Genomic DNA, 21,592 nt, shown 5'->3' on the forward strand with positions numbered 1-21,592 from the left:
TTCTTACAGTGCCTGAAAATAAGAAATAATATAAATTCTACATAGTTTCACAAAATATGATGTGAAGACTGTAGAATTGGCCCTGCCTCTCTTGAAAAACTGGTCCTACCCCTTACCTGTGTTGCATGAGATATCTGGGTCTGGGCACATGAGAGTCAGAGAGCTGGCCCCACCCCTTTCTGGCTGCAGTACGTGGGAAAGTTGGCACTTGTCATACGTGCAGAAGAGCAGGAAGATGGACAAACTCAGTTACCACCCAAGCTCCCTGATTTCTTGCTGTTTACATCACAGTTACATTCTGCAGTAGCTAGTATTTGCATTGGTGCTCTCTCTATGTTCAGGCTCATTGGCTGTGTAGCTGCATTTCAGGTCACTGCTCTTGTGCAATCAAGTCCTTGGGAGAGTCATTGTAACGCATCATCATAGATTTTGCAAACAATACAGAAAAATAAATAAAATAAATAGCCTTTTTGTAGCTTTATGTTGTTAATATAATTAATTCTGTGGATAGGGACATGTGCCCATGACATGAGAAAAACTACTAAGATAGGTAGAATGAATATATTTCATAATCTCTAGAAATTATCGTAAAGGTATGCATCAAACAATGAAGCATTAATTTTTGGGTATCTTTATTCATTACAAAAGTAAGCTAATGAATTAATGAATATTTAATTGATTATATACAACTGCATTATAAAACTATTTCTCTAAATCCGACTCTGTTTTCTATTTGATTTCTATCTAGTTTTAAAACTTTAATAAGGAGCGCTTTCTATGTGAAATTTATTGAAATGTTTCTATTGTGAGAGCAGTCTGCTATTGTCACAGTTATATTTTAAAGGAAATTCTTTAACAATATTCTATAAAATGCTAAAATTACAGAGGTTCTTCTTTGTCTATGTCTTTAAGGCACACAATACTCTTGTGTTCTTTAAAGATTTCATAACTCTACCTTGTGAGTTAAAGGTCTGATTCTAGTTAATCTTATATTTCTCCCTAGGATAAGCAAGAACAATGGCCTCAGAGGTCCACATGCCAAGCCCTGTGCTTTTTCTTCTAACATCTGTGAATGCCAGGCATGCATCTGACACACAGACAAAATACTCATACATGTGCATAAATCTAAGATTAAAATAAATAATGCATTACAATGACTCTCCCATAGCACCCCTGGACAACTTGGTTCCCAATTATGTGCCACCATTTATGAATGTACTCAATGTTCCTTTGTTTCCTGGAGATCATCGATACGTCTCTTATTGTAGAGACTTGTGATATCCTTGATACTCAATTATACAGGGAAATAAACATGATTTCAATGATTGCACTGCACACCATTGCAGACTTTTTATTTTCTGATACAGGACTCAATTACAGGACTACCAAGTGGAGTGACACTATGTCCCCATTAAACACCATGTTTAGTTGTGCTCTGTAACCCAGGACAGCACTGTTTGCTAGGCCTTTAGATTATGGTCAGTTTCCACTTTGGTTCCCTTGTCTGGAGATTCTTTATCTCATCTTGAAGTCTTTTGCGCTCCTGCTGAAATTCCTCATTTAGTAGTCGAGCCTGTTCCTAAAAAGTGATAAGTGGAGACAATGAGTCATTGAACATATCCCCATGTTCTATGCAGGTTCCATATGAATTAAATATTATCATTTAATTTCTTAACTTTTTTCTAACCTTAATTTTATTAACCTGTGTTTAGTCATAAATAAATTTTGATATTCAAAGGTTTTCTTTTATTTTCCCTTTTGGACGTTTTTATCCCCATACCCCAAATTGTGCCTTTTCTTGGGCAGCTGTGGTCACTACCCCTGGGGATTCCATTAGCTAAAAAAAAATATAATATGAGGGGTTTTTCTCATTGGTCATCTATGGCCCCCATAAGTAATCTTAATCTTGTGTTTTGCTTCAGATTTTAGCATTATAGCCTTTAACACATCCACCTACTCATATCTTATATAAATATGAAGCACAGGAATAAAATCTAACTAAGGCTCCGAATCTTAAACTAAGAAATGTAGTCTAGAGGGTGGGGGATGACTGTCAATAACATGCCTGCTGCATAAGCCTAAGACCTAAGCTGGAATCCTGAGCACCCAAGTAAAAGTTAGATGCAGCACAGTTCTCTAATACCAGGCTAGAAAGGCAGATATAGGCAGATTCCTGAAGTTCATTGGCTAGTTAGGCTAGCTCCATCATTGAGTTCAAGGTTCAGTAAGAAACCCTGTCTCAAAAAATATGGTGGTGAGTGATGAAAGAAGATTGGAAGCCTTCACATCCATGTGCACACATGAAGAGACACTAACATGCACACACATGTTTACACACACAAAGACAAAGAGAGAAGAGAGAGAGCAAGAATGAGAGAGAGGGTGAGGAAGAAGAAGGAGGAGGAGGAAGAGAAAAAGAAGAAAAAGAAAAAGAAGAAGAAGGAAGAAAAGAAAAAGAAAGAAATTTAGTGTAGCCTTCCAGAAATTGATAGCAGAGGTACCAGATGATAGGTAAGAAATTCAGAGTCCCCACCTGAAAATAATGGATTTCTACATTCTGGCTGAACACAAATTGGGAAGAGAGTACAGGAAAGAGGAGGGACAGAGAATCACACAATTGTTGGAACTGAGGAGTTCCTCTCCTCATAAACACATTCTCAGGAATAAATTCATACCAGTAAGACAGAAAACTACCATTGTGGATTCCACTATGGGAACCATAGTTTAATTTGTTGCATGTATCTTATAAATAGTGACTTTTTGTTTGTGTGTTTGTTCCTGTGGGGGGACAGGGGCTATTTCCCTGGTTGGTTTTAAATTACATAGCTGAGGATGGTTTTAACGTTTTGATCTTCTTGCCTCTGCTTCCCCAAGTACTAAGACTGTATACTTTTTAATCTTATATTAATTGTGTTTCTGTCTTCTGTATAATATGGAAATAGTTCTTGGCTCATGGAGTCTTAAAAAATAAATAAAGAAAAACATAAAGAGCAAATCTGCCATAAACATATATTACTTAAGGACTTAGTGTGACAACATTACACATTACTATCTTAATCATCAGACATGGGCAACAGACTCAAGCAGGATTTAGAAATAAACAGCCCAAGAGATTAGGCTTGGCCAGCCTTTAGGCTTCATTACCTCTCATGATGAACAGAGAGCAAGAGACTGGATAGATGGCTCAGCAGAAATGTGTGTGTTACTGGCTAGAATTCAATTCCAATCATCCAAGTCAGGTGGCTCACAAGCACCTCTAACTCAAGCTGCAGGGGATCTGACTTCCTCTTTGGGTCTCTACATATACTAAAATCACATTCGCAAATGCACACACACATATAAACACACACACACACACACTTTAAATATTTTTAAATGAAGAGAATATAGAGGATGATGCAATTTAAATACCTGAAGCTTGTGCTCAATGTCCTGCTGTTGCTTCTCTTTCAGTTGGGCCTGTTCCTTCTCCATCTTCTCAGTCAACTCTTTCACATGCTCCTGGTAAAACTTCTCTTTCTCTTTCATCAACTTATTCTTCTTCTGATGCATTACCTCCAATAATTTTGCTGTAGCCCGTGCAGCTTCGGCACCCACATGCTCCACTGGGGTTAAAAACAAGAAGGAAGGTGAAAATGCATCATGTGTTACTCTTCTTCCTTATCTGCTTCACTGTTGCTGATGACGTCATAGTACCACCTTGGCTGATACCAGCCAGTAAGACACAACTGTGTTTTTAGCTATGGTTTAGGGTCCCAGGTTTACAAATAATTTAAACAGCTCACAGCTTTCAAAAGAACAGAGTCTCTTAACGGGTGACTCACACTCAACCTCCTTTTCCTTTTCCGTCAGAGTCTTGTCTGTCTGTAGAATTGCATCAGTCACACTCTCCTTGGATTGCAAAAATTTCTGCAGAGCTTTTTCAGCCTTCAAGTCCAGAAAAAAAGAAGCTAATATCAGAAATTACTGAATGCTTTTATGCCTGTCTCTCTACGCTCCATTCCTCTAATGACGCCTTTTGGTGTTTGGAGTCAGTCCCAGCCCAGTCACAGAAACAGGCACATGATCCAGGATGGACCCATCCAACTAAGGAATGTGTTTATTGTAGGCCCATGTTGAATAAAAGAGATTGTCCTAGCCAGGCGGTGGTGGCGCACGCCTTTAATCCCAGCACTCGGTAGGCAGAGGCAGGTGGATCTCTGTGAGTTCAAGGCCAGTCTGGTCTACAAGAGCTAGTTCCAGAACAGGCTCCAAAGCCACAGAGAAACCCTGTCTCGAAAAATCAAAAAAAAAAAAAAAAGAGATTGTCCTGCTAGACTAACAGTTCTAAATTGGAGTTAAGTGTGATGTGGTAATTTGAAGGAATTTGAAGGAATGAGAAAGGGAAGGATGTATGGGCCTGGAGAAGAGTGATGGATGAAAGACACAGATATTACCTCACCCAGTTGTCTTTTAAATATAGTTAAAAGGTCAAATAATGAATTGTAAGTTTTGTATAAGGAGTATCATTTGGGTCTTTTGCAATACAAAGAGTCTAACTAAAACGCAGGGTACAGTCATACTGGTGTCTAATGTGGTTGTTCAGTATGAACTCAATTGTTGAGTGAGTGCACTTTTTCTGATGAGTAAGCAGGAAGCATTCCCTATGATAATCTTCTTGTATATGATGTTGACCTTATCTGTGGTATGCAAACAGTGTGATCCTCTCCCAGACATTCTGGGTGTAACTCCTCAGTCTGGAGGTCAGCAGCTTCCCAGAACACACACATAACCTTGCTTACCTGAACCCCCTTTCTGGGTTCCTCATAGTACTTCTTCTTTAACTCCTTTATCTTCCCATTAAAAAGACAGTATCCCCCTGGTTTAGAATAAATGCCCTGCTTCACTTCATCTTCTAGTGGACTGAAAATACCCTGAAGCAGAGCTGAGCAGTGATCTGAGGATACTTGTAGATTCTTCCTATGTAATTCTTCCCCCTTTGTTTCCAACTTGGCCTTTAATGTAAAAATGAAAAGAAGGAAAAGAAGCCCGGATTACAAATTTCTGGGAACATTTCTTAAAACATAAACAAACACAAAACAAGCAAAGGAAAACTTATGAGCATTCACTATAACGACATCGCCTCCCCTGATTGCCAGCTTACTGATGTCATCCCTTGCTCCTTGGCTGTGAAGTTTAGAGCAAAGTAAACTTCTTTTTCAAACTGGACTAAAGGTGGAACACAAAATGAACATGGCTCAACATTAATTTGCCTCTGATAGCTAAGGCTATGGTTTTTTAAGATATTGACTTGAATATTGGATCAGTCAACAGACGCTGTACGTGCAGCTTCATCAGACATGACTTTCTTTTCTATACTTAATTCAGTGAAGTGGCACATTGCCAGCTTATTCATGAAAGGAGAAATGTTTTAAAGTTTTGAGTTTATGAAAATTCATTATTTCTGATTATTGTGATTATTAATAGGTTCTTGTTACTAATTCAAAATCTAGTAACAGTTGGCCCCCTCAAGCACCCATTTCATTTCCCCATAGCACTTTGCCTTCCAAAATCTATATCCAGGTAAACCTGAGAGAAATATTACCACTAATTCCATTTGGAACACTTGATCAATATCTTTGAAGGAATTATCCCTGAAGATCTTGATGGCTTCATTCTCAATGGCCCTGTGCAGGTGCAGCAGCTCCTGGAGGGTCTCCGTGGGCAGTGTCAACTTCTGGCTCATCTGCTGGTCATAGTGGGCAATGGCCTTTTGCACTGCAGCTGCGTTCTCAGTCTTGGACAAAGCCAGGACAGCATTCTCCATGCACGGAAGACCACCACTGCTGATGGTGTTGACATAGGTTACTATCAAACTCTCTAGTCCTATAAACAGAAAATAGATGACAATGTTTGCTACAAGTGGATGAAGGAAACACTTATCTATGTAATTCTGGATATGTCTATCATTGATGTCTTAAAGGCACCAGTGTCCTTAACATCATTTGGAAGAATGACAGACGGAAGCATCTCAACCTCTACCTCACATTGATGAGATAAGACCTTCCTCTGTGCAAAGATCCTCTCGTGAGGTATTTAAGACAACAAAGGCAAAGAATGCTGGATGAAGATTACAAGGACCTGTGTCTATGGGATTTTTGTGCCCATTTTAATTCACGATGGCATCTCTCATGTGCATGGAGAATATTTGCCTGTGTTTGTCAGTTCTTCCCATAGTAAGCATTCCATTGCAATTTGGCAATAAAGCATGCTTTCCCAGTCAGCAATTCTCCAACAAGTTGATTACAAAAAAAAAATGGCATTGCTAAATACTATCTGTAGGTTGTTAGCACATGCTCTCTGTATACACTGCTGTGACAATGACTATCTCCATGCAGATTTTATTGTACTGACATATTAAGAACCACGTTTGTTTAGTTGATATCATGTTGATGAACACAGAAACAGATATCTGGGTGATTTAAAAAAAGGATTTTTTTCTTTTACCCCATTTTTCTCTATTCCCAACAAGAAAATGTGACAGACAAAATCTATTATAAATGCTGGCACCATCAGCAGCTTAGCACTACAGTAGTGATGGGTCTACATTTCTTCACTGCTGAAGTGGGTCAATACCATCTCATGGTACTGTGGCCTAGACAGTGAGCAGAAGGACTGTGAAGAGACTCACGTGGTCCATTGACCTTGATGCCTCCTGAAAGCATTTTAACCTTAGAACAGCTGAACACATAGGAGCAGAACTCTGTCACTTGTTCCATGAAATTGGAGTTCAGGTCTTGATCCTGCAGTGATTCCAGCTGGCCAAGTTTCTTCCCATGTGCTGGCCGCTCAAAGACAAAGCATTTCTTCTTTGGGAAGAATTTATGGATACAGAGACGAGGCAGATTAAACTTTTGTTCTTTATCTCTTTGGCCAGTACCTAGATGGAGCAAAAGCAGGATTTTCAGTCAGGATATAGAAGGGGAGTGTATGTTTTTTAATTTAGTCATGTGAGCTTTTGAAATCCTAGCATGCTGAAAGCTGAATCAGGAGGATTATAAATTGAGGCTAGCCTGAGTCAGAGTGAGATCTTACAAATAAAAAACAAGAACAGAAAAAGGAAATAGTGTGCTTTAAGGGTTGTCAGTCTAGGAATTTCCTGAATGCTCTTTTAGGATTCACAGGGAAAGTGGCCTCTATTCTAAGTATTCAAATCACTTAGTGTAGCTGGACCATATATATACACAATATGCAAAACCTACAAGTACAGCATCATTTCATTTCCAAAGACACCTGGCAGGTGAACAGTTGTGTGTTGGCCACACTTTTCCAAACATTATACATATATAATCTGAAAATATATAATAATTGTTGTATACTGTATTTTGTGTTTTGGTATAAAAGCAAGTCCAAAGTAGGAAACTCGAATTGATCATGGTGCATGGAAAGGTGCATAAAATAAATTTGCTCCTAGAACAAAAGAGAAATGTTTAACTCAATCTATTAAATAATACATTAAGCACTAGTCTCAGGAGTAGCTAGCTAGAAGAAATAGAAACTGTAGGTTAAGAAGATTATAGATAGAAAAATATGAATTTTTATTATTGTTTCATATCCCATTTAGTAGTTGCTAAGTATCTTACCCTGTATAAGCCTCAGGGAATTCTCTAGGTATTCATCTGGAGAAATAATTTCTCCATTTGCTTTCAACTCAAGGGAGAAGTCCCTCAGAGCCCACACGAAGTCCGGGAAGAAGCTCACAAACTCATCTGAGTCCTCTACCCCATCCTGGTCAGATGAGGATCTTGTTCTGATTCTGTCTGACAGTTCTGTCACATAGCTGAATGGCAAATTAAGGAAAACCCATGAAACAATCACAGCACCAACCACAGCTCCAGGGTCTCATCAAGTATTAGTCCTACTTTTTCCCAAACCCTAGCCCAAAAGTTTCATTTACCTTGTTCTTAACATCAGTGTGAACACTCTAGGTACATACATTGTAGAATATTCCTTTACACTGTGTGAAAATGTATCATTGTGATTGGTTTAGAAAAAAACTAACCAGCCAATTACTAGGCAGGAGACATAGCAAGGACGTCTGGACAGAGAGAGCTCTGGGAGGAAGAAAGGTGGAGTTGTCAGTCAGATGGAGATGAAGCAGGATGGGCAGTATAGAGTAAAGATAACCAAGCCATATAAAAGAATGTAGATTAAAAGAAATTGGCATAGAAGGTCCTTCTTTCTATGTGTTGCTTGTATTGGTTAATGAATAAAGAAACTACCTTGGCCTGATAGGCCAGAACTTAGGTAGGCAGAGAAGACAGAACTGAATTCTGGGAGAAAAAAAGCAGAGTCACAGAGAAGCCATGGATCCTCTACCTGAGACAGACGCTGGTTAGAATCTTTCCTGGTAAGCCACTGCCACGTGGAGATACACAGATTAATAGATGGGTTAAAGATGTAAGAGTTAGCCAGTAAAAAGTTAGAGCTAATGGGCCAGGCAGTAATTTAATTAATACAGTTTTGTGTGCTTATTTTGGGGCTAATCTAGCCAAGTGGCTAGGATGAACAAGCGGGCCCTCTCCCTTACAACAAGAAATGAGCTAATTTAAAATATAAGAGCTAGTGGGACAAACCTAAGCTATAGGCTAAGCTTTATAATTAACAAGTCTTTGTGTATTTGGGGTGAGCAAAAAAAATCTTACTGCAAATACTGTCCAACTTGAAAGCACATATTTCCACAGAAGAGCTGAGAAAGCTAAAAACAAAAGTTTCCAAATCCACAAAAATGGATCCAAATGCAGCTTTGTAGTCCCACAGTGTCTCATGTGGGCCACTTCCTGCAGACTTGAAAGACCAGCACACATAAGGTAAGCTTTATGGATGGTGCTTGAAGGGTTTGTTCATGCTAACAGTAAAGGTTACAGTTAAGCAATAAAAGCAAGTTCAAATTTAAAAACCTCTAAACTGGTTATAGTGTGTTTAACAACATGCATAGCCTTAAGGAAAAAAGAAAAATAGTAGGCATAAAAACTAAATAATTTAAAAATAATAAGCTCTTTACAAGAGAGGAATAAAGTTTTAAAAAAGAATAATAAGCGATGTAAGGATGGGAAATATTACAACACAGGGAGATTGGACCATATATAGTACTTTGTTAATTTTGAATGCTAATGAACAGACAATAGCTGCTGAGAGACCTTGCATCATAGAAAAGACTGTTGAATTAAAACAATCTATATACTTTAGAAATGCCTTAACTTGAAAATGAAAGTCAGAATAATGTACTACATTGGGGAAGATGTTATGCATTTGTTTCCACAGGAAATAAAAGGATATGGATTTCTTACAGGTTAAAAAATATCAAATTTGACCAGGCAAAACCTCCTTGGCTATAGAAATGGGAAAGGAAGCTAAGAAAGAGTACAAGACAGGTAATATGTAAGCTGACCCCTTTGGGTGGGAACAGCTCGGAGATGAGATAAGACCGGATAAATCTTGTTGGCTACAGAGTCTTCATGACTTCTTATTACATGCCATCCTTTCATATGGATAGAGATTTATATTGCAGTTTGGTTATGCAGTCCAAATGCACTTATAAAGTTGACAGATACCTTTAACTTGGTCAAACTAGAACAAAAAGCATCATCTTTAACTGACTTGTGCACAATGCACATTTCATATTTGTGTAAATGAAAATATGTATGTTACCTTTAAAAGTTTATGTTTTTGGAGCAAGGGGACCAGACACCAATGCAAACAGGTGGCCCAGGTAATCCGCCTCTCAGACTGTTCTAGCCAGGACCAGAGATAAACCTTTTGCTTTCTCATTACATATAGACTGGGCAACAATGTTGTAGTTAGTTTTCCCAAGACCTGACCATTTTTCCGATTTTCCCAGAGTCCCCCAAAGATGCCATCACCACCAGACAAGAGAAGGCAGTCTAGAAAACTTGACACCTGCATTCCAAAGAAAAGGGAGGGTGATTTTTGGTCATTGGCTTATAAATGTTTGTCATTGTTTAGGAGAATTGGTTACAAGTTGTTATTGGTAATGATCAGGAAAAAAGCAAAACAGACTAGATTCAGGGTTCGCTTTCTGAAGGGAAAAAGGTAATATAGTGTAGAAATGATTGGATAAAAGGTTGGATTGTTGAATCTATGCATAAACAACCATTAGTCTCAAATATTTTGTACTATTACAGGTTTTTTGTATACTGATACAAATTTAATGTTATTTTGATATACTGTATATATGTTTCCATTCATGTTTAAGAAATTATATCTATGCAGATCATTTTAAAATGTATTGTACAGGTTTAGTCCTTGAAAGCTACTTAGGATGAAAAAACTACAGGCTAATAATTAGTCATCTATAACAATCAAACTTATAGCCATGTTAGTATGTTTTCAAGGTCATACAAAGATATATTTTAGGTAGATAAAGGATTACCAAACATTTCGAAGACCTACAGAATATAGCACTTAATATGTTCTAATAGCATAAGACTTTTCATGACAGTGAGACACGTCTGCTCCTGACAGCTCCAATTTACTTCAAAAAGGGATGATGGGCATGAAAGAATCTCCATATAGAGTTTACTTTCTATGTATCAAAAGCTAACCATATGAGCAAGAGGCTGCTTTTGCATCAACTGTTGGCAGTGTACTGTACAAACAAGACAAGAAGACACAAAGGAAAGTGACTGCCAAACTTTGCCAAGAAAAGGTTGGAGAGTCCTTCAAAATTCCTGCTTCACAGAAGGTTTGTCAGATATTCTTGGACTGTAGGCTGAGGATGAATGACATAATGATACAGAGGAAACTTGAGATAACTGTCCAGGCAGCCAAATGTCTCTGTCATTTCTAAAGTTTTGAAATTTTATTTCTCTGTACTTTCTATTTTTACTTAAGTAAAGGTTTATCCTTCTTGGGTCTCTGATAGGGATTGAAGACTATATCATTACAGTTTTACTTGCTATCAAATTCAAAAATGACACACAGCAGATGAAATTGTACTAATTAAATCACTGCTTGGCCCATTAGCTCTAGCTTCTTATTGGCTAACTCTTATATTAATTTAACCCATTTCTATTAATCTGTATATCACCATGTGGCAGTGGCTTACTAGCAAAGTTTCAGCATGTCTGACTCTGGCAGCCCCATGGCTTATTACTTTGTCTACCCTTCTTCCTCCCAGCATTCAGTCCAGTTTTTCCCCCACCTACCTATGTTCTGCCCTATTAACAGGCCAACGCAGTTTCTTTATTCATTAATGATAATCACAACACACAGAGGGGACTCTCACATTATATGTTAGAGTTAAAATCTTTCATTTTTATTTAAACAAAAAGGGGGAAATGTTGTGAGATATTTTATTACACTGTATAAAGATGTGTCACTGTGATTGGTTTAATAAAAAGCTAGATGGCCAATAGCTAAGCAGGAGATCTAGGAAGAATTTCTGGACAGAGAGAATTTTGGGAAGAAGAAAGATGGAGTTGCCAGCTGGATGAACAGGAAATAGACAGGGCAGTGCAGAGTAAAAGTTACTGAGTAATGTAAAAGAACACAGATTAAAAGAAATTGGTTAATTTAAGTTATAAGAGCTAGTGGAACAATCCTAAGATATAGGCTGAGCTTCTATAATTAATAATGTTTCCATGTCATTTTTCATGGTCTGGCAGTCCAAAGAAAAATCTCTCTGTGTGTATGTGTGTATATAATTTTTGTGTTATTTGTTGCATTAGCCAATATCTAGAGGTTCATGAAGGTAGGTCACCCCATTCATACTGATATAGCTCGAATTCTAATTGGTCTTGATAATAAAAACTCAGAGTCATATATAGGGGTTAGTGCTGAATGATCAGAGAAGCAGAGCAGCCACTAGTTTTCATCTCTGCTGAATTCTTAGACCAAAGGGGAGATCCTGTTCCTACAAATCCTCAGACTGAGTGCTCTGAGCTCCTGTCTCCTCCTAATATTCCTATCTCCACCCAGCCACATCACTCCTGTCTACACCTCCCTAGTGCAGGGATTAAAGGCATGTGATAGATACCAAGGGCTGGGATTAAAGGGATAAGCTATCACCATCTGACTCTGTTTATTTTTGAGACTAAATTAATCTCATGTAGCCCATGGTGGCCTTGAAATCATTGAGATCTGTTTGCCTCTGTCTCCTGAGTGTTGGAATCAAAGGCCACTGCCTGGCCTCTGTAGCTAACTAGTGGCTTAGCTCTATACTCTGATCTTCAGGCAAACTTTATTTGTTAGATCACAAACAAAACATCACCACACGCTGGTGCTCTTTGGAACTACATAAAGGATACTGAAGCTGGTCCATGGCCTGCTGGTTAATGGTTCCCATACTGTTATACACAAAGATGCTGCTTAGAAGTATAGCTAGGGCAAAGATCCAACAGTCATTCTGGTTGTCACCCTGGAAGTCAGAACACACATGGGTCAGAGGTATGTTTTGTTCTCATGTCACTTTCCAGATCAGTAGTGGTAAAATATATTCACTTCATTAAAAGGGATTTTAGAGTTCCACTGAAGTTAAAAAAAAACGAAACCTTTGTGACAAATGCATGGTACAATACAAAAAAAACAGGAAATCTACAAATGCCATCCACAGTACTTGCAGGGTGAATATTCTTTTGGCTCGTGGTTTTATTTGTGATGCTTCTCACTAGTGTTGCTTAGTCTATTGTTAGTGTTTCAATACTGAAAACTAGCACCCTGCTGTTCTATGAACAGTTCTTATGACTAATTCCCTCCTCTTTGTTAATTACACATGACAGCATGTCATGTAAGTAAAAATGAAAATGATGTTATAATGAAGTTTAAACTCTGAGTGAAAAACTACAAGGCTTACAGTCCTACTTAAGTCCTTAGAATCCACATGGTGGAAAAAATAACTGCACCCAAATGTACTCTAACCTCCGTATGTGCACTGTAGTACATGTACCATGCACATATGATGCACTCACATATATACTTACAATGCATACATGCATGCACAGACACACATGGGAATACAATACACATACAAATGAACATACTAGGTTTTAAAGCATCATAGATAACAGTATATAATATTCAGAGATGAGTGACTGGATTTCACACTGAGCCCTCAATCCTTACTTTCTCAACATCTCCCAGGCCCTCAGTATCAAGCAGAACTAGGGTGTGGTCTGTCTTCTGAGGATGAGGCACACACCACATCCAGATCCCCTTGGTGTGAGACTGCACTGTGGAGCCCAGAGAGAAGCCTGAAAAGCAGAGAGGAAATGAGGGATTAGACAGGTGCTTTAAGAAAATGATTATAAAATTGGCATAACTTTAATGATCAGGGGAGGTGCCTCAGTGATTAAGTGTGCCTGCTGCTCTTGCAGAGGACCAGTGTGTGGTTCTCAGCATCTCTGCAACAACTCACAACTGCCTATAATTATAGTTTCAAGGACCCCTCTGCCACTTCTAACATCTGTGAATGCCAGGCATGCACATGGTACACAGGCAAAATACTCACACATATAAAATAATAATAAATTATAAAAATTGATGTGAAACTCGGCACAAACAAGGTCCACAGAATTAGCCAAAAACAAAGCTAGTGCTGAGACATAACAGAAATTCCGTTTTCAGATATGAGGAATGCAACAGTCACAAGGCTTTTTCCTACCTTGTAAACAAAGTCCCAGAAGAGTGTGTAGCAGGCCAAAGAGCTATATGAAGCTCCTGAGCTTGCTGAGTGTGAGGCTGTGGGGGTAAAGCTGAAGTAACAATGGAGATCCCAGGAAGTTAGAGATGCCAAGACTGTGTGATGTTCACTGAGGAAAGCTGGCATCAATGAGTGCACACAGCCCTAGAGAGAGCCCTTGTGTTCTATAAACAGCCGGACCCTAGAGCAAGTTAATTTTGTCAAGAGAAGGCCACCTTATGCCTTCTATGCTGCACGTGGAGCTACAGGGTTAGGCGTTTGTCCATCCAGGTTCAGTCTTGCTATAGTGTATACTGTTCTTGCTAGTCTCCTCAATACTGGCATTGGGAATGTTTATTCTGTGTCATTGTATATTACAGGTTGCCTTGAGTCTTAGATGAGTTGGTGGACTTTTATACACTATCAGAACTATAAGACAATGGGTGCTTTTGAAGTTGGTCTGTAAGAATCTGACTTTGCAAACTCCATTTTAAATAAAGGGCTTCATCTCAAGACATATAATAAGCAAGGGGCAGTGATCTCAGCTCCAGAAATGCTCTGGGATAGTGGAATTTGAATGGGCACCCTAAAAATAGCCAATTAAGGAACTAAGGGAGCAGGGCCATAAAATTTAACAAGGTCCAGATGTTCCTAGGAGGCATCCTGTCCTTGAAGATACCTTGTCCGTTATTAATGACTCTTTGTTAGGGTTTTCACACCCCAAAAGTGGTTTCAGAAACTACCTTACCCTATGCCCTCTTTACCCAGTCCCAAGGCAAAAAAAGACATGAACTCCCCTGATTATGGCATTTCACCTTTAAAAGTTCACCTCTTTCTCGGACTCGCCACTGTACTTCCCTTACCCACTGCGCTGGGGTGCTGGAAATGTGGTCCAAACTCGAGTTTGTATATTAAAGACCTCGTGTAATTTGCACCAGAATCCGGGCACTTTGAATTCATTTGGGGATGAGTAACTTGAGCATAACATTTTGCAGGCTTGCCCTAGATCCCCAAGTTTCCACAGACCCCCATAATCTGGAGATGTTTGCCAGCAATAGAGTTCTCCGTCCTGTCTGTCTCACTACATTCGCTTCTGTGGTGCGTTGAGTCTGAATCTATGAAGTGACCCATTTAAGGGTCACTGTCTAGGACAGCTGGCAGACATGTTGGTAGACAGGGTCATGGGGCTCCAGAGGATGCTCTGGACCCTGTCAGGGAGGTGGAATCCTCTGAAATCCGTTTGGTCAGGCCTGTCATCAGCACTCAGGAGGTCAAGGTTAGATCATAAGTTCTAAGTCAGACAAGACAATGTACTGAGCTGAAGGCCTGCTTGTGCCCTAAAGCATGACCTTGTCTCAAAAACAAAAGCAAACAGATAAAGCAACAATAACAACGACAAAAGGGATTCCAACATCCAGCTATGACCGAAAGATTAAATTCTTCACACTCTCATGCAAGAAGCAGACAATGTGAGTGGACACAAGGGTACCAGCATAGCATAGTTGGAGGCACTCACCTGCATTCTTCCCAGCCAGCCTGTTCATCAAGTAGGACTTGCCTGTGCAGTAGAATCCCACGATGGCCACCACCACCACTGGCTGCTCGATGGCAGACAGGATCCGCAGAGCCTCCTGGTTGGCTACCAGTTGCCCTTTTACATTCTCAATGAGGCACACAGGGCCTGGCATGTGGACTTCTGAGGCCATTGTGCAGGCCCGTCCCCTGTCTAGAAAGGGAGAGATGAGATTACCTAGAATCTATTTTTTTTTTACTCAGAAGGTAGAGTGATGGAATTCTCAACAAAAATAACAATGTTAGGTTCATCAGAGACAAGGATGAGGGAGAAGCTGTATAATTTTAGAGTCTTCTAAACTATTATTTAAAAAATTCCTATATAATATGACAACATTCTACTGTGCTTACATCAGAAATATCCCATTTGAATTAGCACTGAAAATTTTTCTTATTCAAGATTTTACACTACATATCAAATAAAAAACAGAATCAGATTAGAGAAATTATTTTACATTGTTGATAATATGCTCAGTTAAATATTCATTTATTCATTGCCATTTTAAGGAATAAATAGGCCCCCAGGAATTAACACTTCTTTTTTTGATGCATGTCTTTTTGATAATTACTACATATTATAAAATACATTTATTTTACCTATATCATGGGTATGAGTCATCCACAGAATTAATTACATTGCCATTTCAGAGAAAGCATAAACATAGAAAAACATCACACGTTTCTGTGTTACAAAATTTATGAAATTATGTGACAGTGACACTTACAAGGACATGGTTACACATGAGCAGTGCTCTGAAACTTAAGCAGCTATGCCTCAAATGCACCTAAACCCAGAGAGGGTGTGTGAGCACCAATGAAAATGCTAGATATTGCAGAAAGCAGCTGTGCTGTAAATAGCAAGAAATCAGGGAGCTGCTCAATACCACAGGAGAGGAAATGTCTCAAAGAATTATTTCCTGCCTTTTTCCTTTAGGTTTTCAGTTTAGTTTCCATTTGGTAGAGAAAGGGGAAACATAAAGAAGGGGCAGAGAAGTACTAGGAATCAGAGACTAGGAGCTGACCAGTTATCAAGCAAGAACGTGATGGGTGAGAATGGTGCCCGACTGGGGTTCTGGATCCCAAAAGGCAGGAACGACAGCCTGAGGACCTGAAGTTGGGGATAAGATAAGCAGACTTTGTCCTCATTCTTTTGTTCCCAACATTCAGGAGAAATCCCTTCACTACATACAGTAGAAGAGCTGGTCTTGCAGGAGAGGGTTAAAAACTACATGGATATGAGGAATAAGCCAATCCTCCTACTGAAGGAGAAAATTCTCTTGGCAGCCAAGACCAGATGTGTGATGGTCACGGCCCTGCCCTTCATCTTTCACTGTGAGTTTCATCTGTGACCCAAAGTCCCCAGAAAGCAGCCTCAGCTCTGTCAATGAACCAACAAGGCTGACTGACTGACTAGAATTTGGGTGCATGTAGAGAACTGGTTGTTTTAAAGTAGGAAGCCAGATTTTACTGGGCTCTCTTAGCTGCCTTCATGGCGATTTCTTGCATCAGAATACCTGTAGCAAACTGCCCCATTTTCTCATAATCTGCCTGCCCCACATTGCCATCAATATATTTTAAAAAAATACCTAAATCTATGACTTTGTTTATTCTGTTCCTACTGAAACTTGCCAAGTTGGAACATGCTGTGTGTGGTAAGCTGATCATTCATATTCGCCACTAGAACAGATCGTATCTCTTCTTCCTTTTGTGTTCTTATAGTGACACTGTGTTAACTCTCTTTGCCAAGCCAGCAGCTGATCACTCTGTTCTGTTTCCCCTCATGGAAATCAGCCACAGGCAGCCCTTTCAGTAGAAGCGGGAAGGCATCAACTCTGCTCCATCACTGACCATGATCATTTTACCATGCCCATCAGCAGACATCGTGAGCACAGAGAAAGACAATCTCAGTGTGATTCTCACTGGTGCTTAAACTGCACATATTCTGGTTCCTCTCTTAAATCAAGCCCGATAGTCCCCTTCGAGGCTTGTTGCCCTGATCATACCACCCAGGGCTCTTCTGCTGCTGTGCCCCAGCCATGCCCAGAAACAGCCTTTTCTAGTCACAGTAGTTCTAGAGAAAATGAATTAATCCTCAAAAATGCCATCTCATTCCTGCTCAGGATGGTGGACCCACGTTCCGGAGTAGAGTTCCCCAGACCTAGCAAGAGCAAGTGCCCCTAATTAGCCGGGCTTGCAGCTCAGCACAGATGGATGTTGTTGTCTTTTATTTCCTCCTCCAATCCTGTGAGGCTTTCTGGTTTGCTCCTAGTGAAAAAACGGTGAAAAGCACTGTAAGCTTTGTAGAGGGTTGAAGTACTAAGAAACTGAAAACATTCTGACCATGGAAGTAAATAAACACAGCCCTGCAAAGACTTCATTGAACTGTGTGGTCAGTAGGTTTTGTCAGGAACTTCCCAACCAGAACCTGCAATATCCAGATCAAAAAGAACTTGAACACATTTGTTATTTAAAAGCAATTCCATGTGATATAAAAGCTATGGAATAATTTTCATGTTTGATGCAATGAGGAGCAAAGGTGTAATCCGTTTAAAACCTAATTTCTGAAAATGATGTAAGAGGTCCCTAGACCTTACCACAACTGACTTCATGACAGAAGTGTTATCCAGGCCATGAAACTCGCATGTAGACTGCATTGTCAGCCAAAATGAAAACAAAGACCTAGATCTTCAAAATCCACAGTTCTGGGAAAGACTCTGAATTACCAACGCTGCTTTCTGACTTCTGTAGTTCTTCTCATGGCTAACTGTTCTTGTTCACTGACACATGTCTACCCAGAACATGGATTCTGTGCTTAAAAACTAATTCTCAGAAAGACTCGAACTACTCTGGGATTCTGAACACCCAGTGTAATCACTGACCGGCTAATAAAGGATTACTATTGGTTTAAAATGATGTCCAAGCAGTCTTCCCTGGTATATATTTCATAGCATTTCTCGAGGTCACACTGAGATCCCCAGGGTCCAGACCCTGAGACAGTGTGTGTGTCTCAGAGCCCCTCAGAATAGGGAAGAGTGCAGTGGTCAAGGCATTCCTCTGGGGTGCCAAACCTGGGGTGCTCCAGGTCCCCAGAACTCCCTTTGGTCAACTGCTGCCTAAGGTTTCTGAGGATTCTGACACCTCCACCACAAAAGGAAGCAATTAGAAAGTTGCCTGGCCTGTCACCACTAGAGTGACAGTTGGTTAAGGTGCCTTCTGTTTGTGCCCACAGGAGAGGTTGACAAAGGCTGCTGATCCAGTGTCCAGAAAGGTGTGAGACTTCACCAGATTTCCCTGTCTGCCATTTCTGTCTCTGAGTAGTGACCAATGACTTTCTCTGGTGTGATAACCCCTCCCAGACTTAAGACCTTTGCCCCCTGTGTTGGGAAGCCAAATCCTTTTGACTCTGACAGGTCCCCCAGTAAAACAAACAAAACCTGGGCCCGTCACACTTTGGAGATCTCCCTTGTTTCATTGCTTCTCAGGGTCCCCAGTTGTCCTAGTCCCCATGCACAGTCAGGGTGGGGCTCTCATTCAAAGCACCCTCTTTTCAGAGCAGGATGTACACAGGAAGAAAGAAATAGTTCCCCGAGCTCACTGGCTGCTCTAAGTAGCCCCACAGAAGAAAACAGAAGGAAGTTTTCCTCCTTCTTCTTTTGGTATTTTTGTGGCTTTTTCAACCAAATGATCCCTACAATTGGAAAATGTAAAACACACTTTTCTCTCAACATAAGGCATATATATGTATATATATATATATGTATATATATATATATATATATATATATAGAGAGAGAGAGAGAGAGAGAGAGAGAGAGAGAGAGAGAGACAGACAGACAGACAGACAGACAGGCAGGCAGGCAGACAGAAAAACTGCCCAGGGCTGGGTGACCAAGAGGATAGCTGCCGGACAATCAGCATAAACAGCATGGATTTTCTGCTTCTGTCCAACGCTGGGCAAGGAGACTGTCAATAAGTTTTACTTGCTCCTTTTCACAAGGATTAAAGACAACTGCTAAAAGGATTTCCTTTCTCATTTAGTCAGCCCCAGATAGTAGAAAATAAGTTATAAATATTAGAAAGTTGCTCACGCAACTAGCTGGGGGCGTCTCACTGGATACCTGGGAACTCCTCTAGAGTCAAGTCTCTTAATAATCCTAAAATGGCTCCCTTAATTAGGATATATGCTTCCCTGCTCCCATATCAACCCTTCCTATATCCCAAGCATCCCATTCCCCCAAGCTCTCCCTATCCTCCCCTTCACGCTTTGCTCTCCCCATCTCCCCTTGCCCCCAACCCTCCCCACCCCCAAGATCCCAATTTTTGCACAGCAAACTTGTCTGCTTCCAATATCCAGGAGGATAACTATATGTTTTTCTTTGGTTTCACCTTCTTATTGTCTTCTCAAGGATCACAAATTATAGGCTCGATGTCCTTTATTTATGGCTAAAAACCGATTATGAGTGAGTACATCCCATGTTCATCTTTTTGGGTCTGGGTTACCTCATTCAGAATAGTGTTTTCTATTTCCATCCATTTGTAAATACATTAGTAGGTCTAGTTGCTGAGGGTCGCTCAAAGCAGGTATAACAACAGAACTGATTGAGACAGGACCTTTTGCATAAGCTGAAAGCCACTGTCCCCTTCTCTGATGGTGAGATGCAAAAATAAAAAAAAAATACACAATGGCCCTAGAAACAAAAAGGGGAAATGCAGTCCCTAGCTCGTGACTTAGAGACAGGCATCTTGGTGCCTGGCCAGTCACTCTGGAATACTCTTTTCTTCCTGTGAAGAATCCTGGAACTTTGATTCTCATGAATCTGGCTCCTCCAGAGAAACAGGTGTATATTATCTTGGACCTGAAAGATGCATTCTCCACTCTCCCATTAGCAGAGGTGAGTCAAACCATTTTTGCTTTTAAATGAACAGATCCAAAGGGAGGTTACAGCAGGCAACTTTTATGGACTCGATTTCCCCAGGAATTAACAAAATTCCGCAACCTTGTTTGATGAGACTCCAAATGCTGACCCCACCCTTCCATCAGAGGTTTTCCAGGAAAACAGATTATACAAGGGCACCGAGGGAAAGCTGCAAGAGTTACAGACCTTGGTCTGCAGATCGTCTGCTGAGAACTTTATATATTGAAGGCTACCTATCTTAGCCACTAGCTGAGAGGAGGCAAAGGGAGCCTGTCTCAGAGTAGGATGGCCACTGTCCTTCAGATCCCAACTCCAAAGACTAAGAGATAGGTTCATGAGTCTAGGTGCAGCTGATATTGTTGCCTCTGAATACCAGAGTTTTCAAGAATAGCAAACCCTCTCTAAACACAATCACAAGAGAGGAGTGGCACTGGATCCCTCATCTGGACTGAGACTACAGAAAAGACTTACATGGTTTAAAAGCAGTACTGACTTCGGCTCCAGGCTAGCCTTTCCAGATGCCTCAAAAACCTTTTCAGATGTCTGTCTGTGAAACAAAACACATCACAAATGCAGCTCTAAGCCAAACACTGGGGCCATGGAAAAGCCCTGTGACATACCTGTCCAAATGCTTAGCCTCTGTAGCAGCAGGATGTCCCCTGTAAGTGCTGTGGCGGCTACTATTAGTATAATAAAGAAAAGAACAATAGAAGGAAGGAAGGAAGGAAGGAAGGAAGGAAGGAAGGAAGGAAGGAAGGAAGGAAGGAAGGACCAAACAAAACCAAACTACGAAGAAAAAAATGAGTTAACTGTGGATCAGAATCATATCCTCACAGTACAATTTAGTTGATGCCCTCATCTGAGGAACAACAAAATGCTGTCTGTCTAATGCCTGTGTGACCCAGTCACAGGTCCTACTCCTGGACCACCCTCGAGTCTGGCTTGAGAAACTCACCACCGTCAGTCCTCCTACCCTCTTGCTGGACGCCGACTTGCAGGTGCTCACGTACGACTGTCACCAGGCTCATGGGAACTGCAGTAGTCACTTCAACTAAATGATCTGGGCCCAAGCCAGGTTCCTCAGCCCAGAGGGCAGAGCTCATTTATCTGATCGAGGATCTCAGATGAGAAAAGGAAAGTACACCATGGTACACACATAGTCACTATGCTTTTACTGCCAGGAATGCCCACAGTTTGAGGAATAGAGAAAAGGGGCTTCTGATCACTGGAGAAAGAACATTCAGAACAAGGAGATAATCTTGTCCCTCCCAGAGGCTATTTGACTGACCCTACAAATTGTTCTCCTACACTGCCAAGGACATCAAAAGAGACTCCCCTGAGGCAAGAGGTAACTGGTTCTTGACCAAGCTGCCTGGCAAATGGCCCTAAGACCAATGAGGCTTGTTGATACTCTGTGGACATGACC

General features: G+C 40.4%; 1 protein-coding gene across 1 annotated transcript; it reads right to left on the bottom strand.

Annotated features, from left to right (window-relative positions):
* Positions 1-1,468: 1,468 nt before the first annotated feature.
* On the bottom strand, positions 1,469-21,164 carry LOC119800935 (guanylate-binding protein 1-like). The gene is made up of 11 exons (XM_038311324.1): positions 21,122-21,164; positions 15,195-15,404; positions 13,123-13,250; positions 12,309-12,418; positions 7,623-7,819; positions 6,671-6,919; positions 5,585-5,865; positions 4,782-4,994; positions 3,825-3,927; positions 3,412-3,605; positions 1,469-1,579 (listed from the first exon to the last, which is right to left on the bottom strand). The coding sequence occupies exons 2-11, from the start codon at positions 15,382-15,384 to the stop codon at positions 1,469-1,471; spliced, it is 1,776 nt and encodes a 591-aa protein (XP_038167252.1). The 5' UTR covers positions 15,385-15,404; positions 21,122-21,164.
* Between the last annotated feature and the right edge of the window lie 428 nt (positions 21,165-21,592).

Source organism: Arvicola amphibius, chromosome 14 (assembly GCF_903992535.2).
Source record: "Arvicola amphibius chromosome 14, mArvAmp1.2, whole genome shotgun sequence".
NCBI lineage: Eukaryota > Metazoa > Chordata > Mammalia > Rodentia > Cricetidae > Arvicola > Arvicola amphibius.

Bases quoted from the DNA above. Each gene is read 5' to 3' on its own strand.
- LOC119800935 (XM_038311324.1), bottom strand. From the start codon at position 15,384: ATGGCCTCAGAAGTCCACATGCCAGGCCCTGTGTGCCTCATTGAGAAT. The intron at 13,251-15,194 runs GTGAGTGCCTCC...TCTGCTTTTCAG, and splicing joins GCTGGCTGGGAAGAATGCAG to GCTTCTCTCTGGGCTCCACA. The intron at 3,928-4,781 runs GTAAGCAAGGTT...CTGGACTTGAAG, and splicing joins AACCCAGAAAGGGGGTTCAG to GCTGAAAAAGCTCTGCAGAA.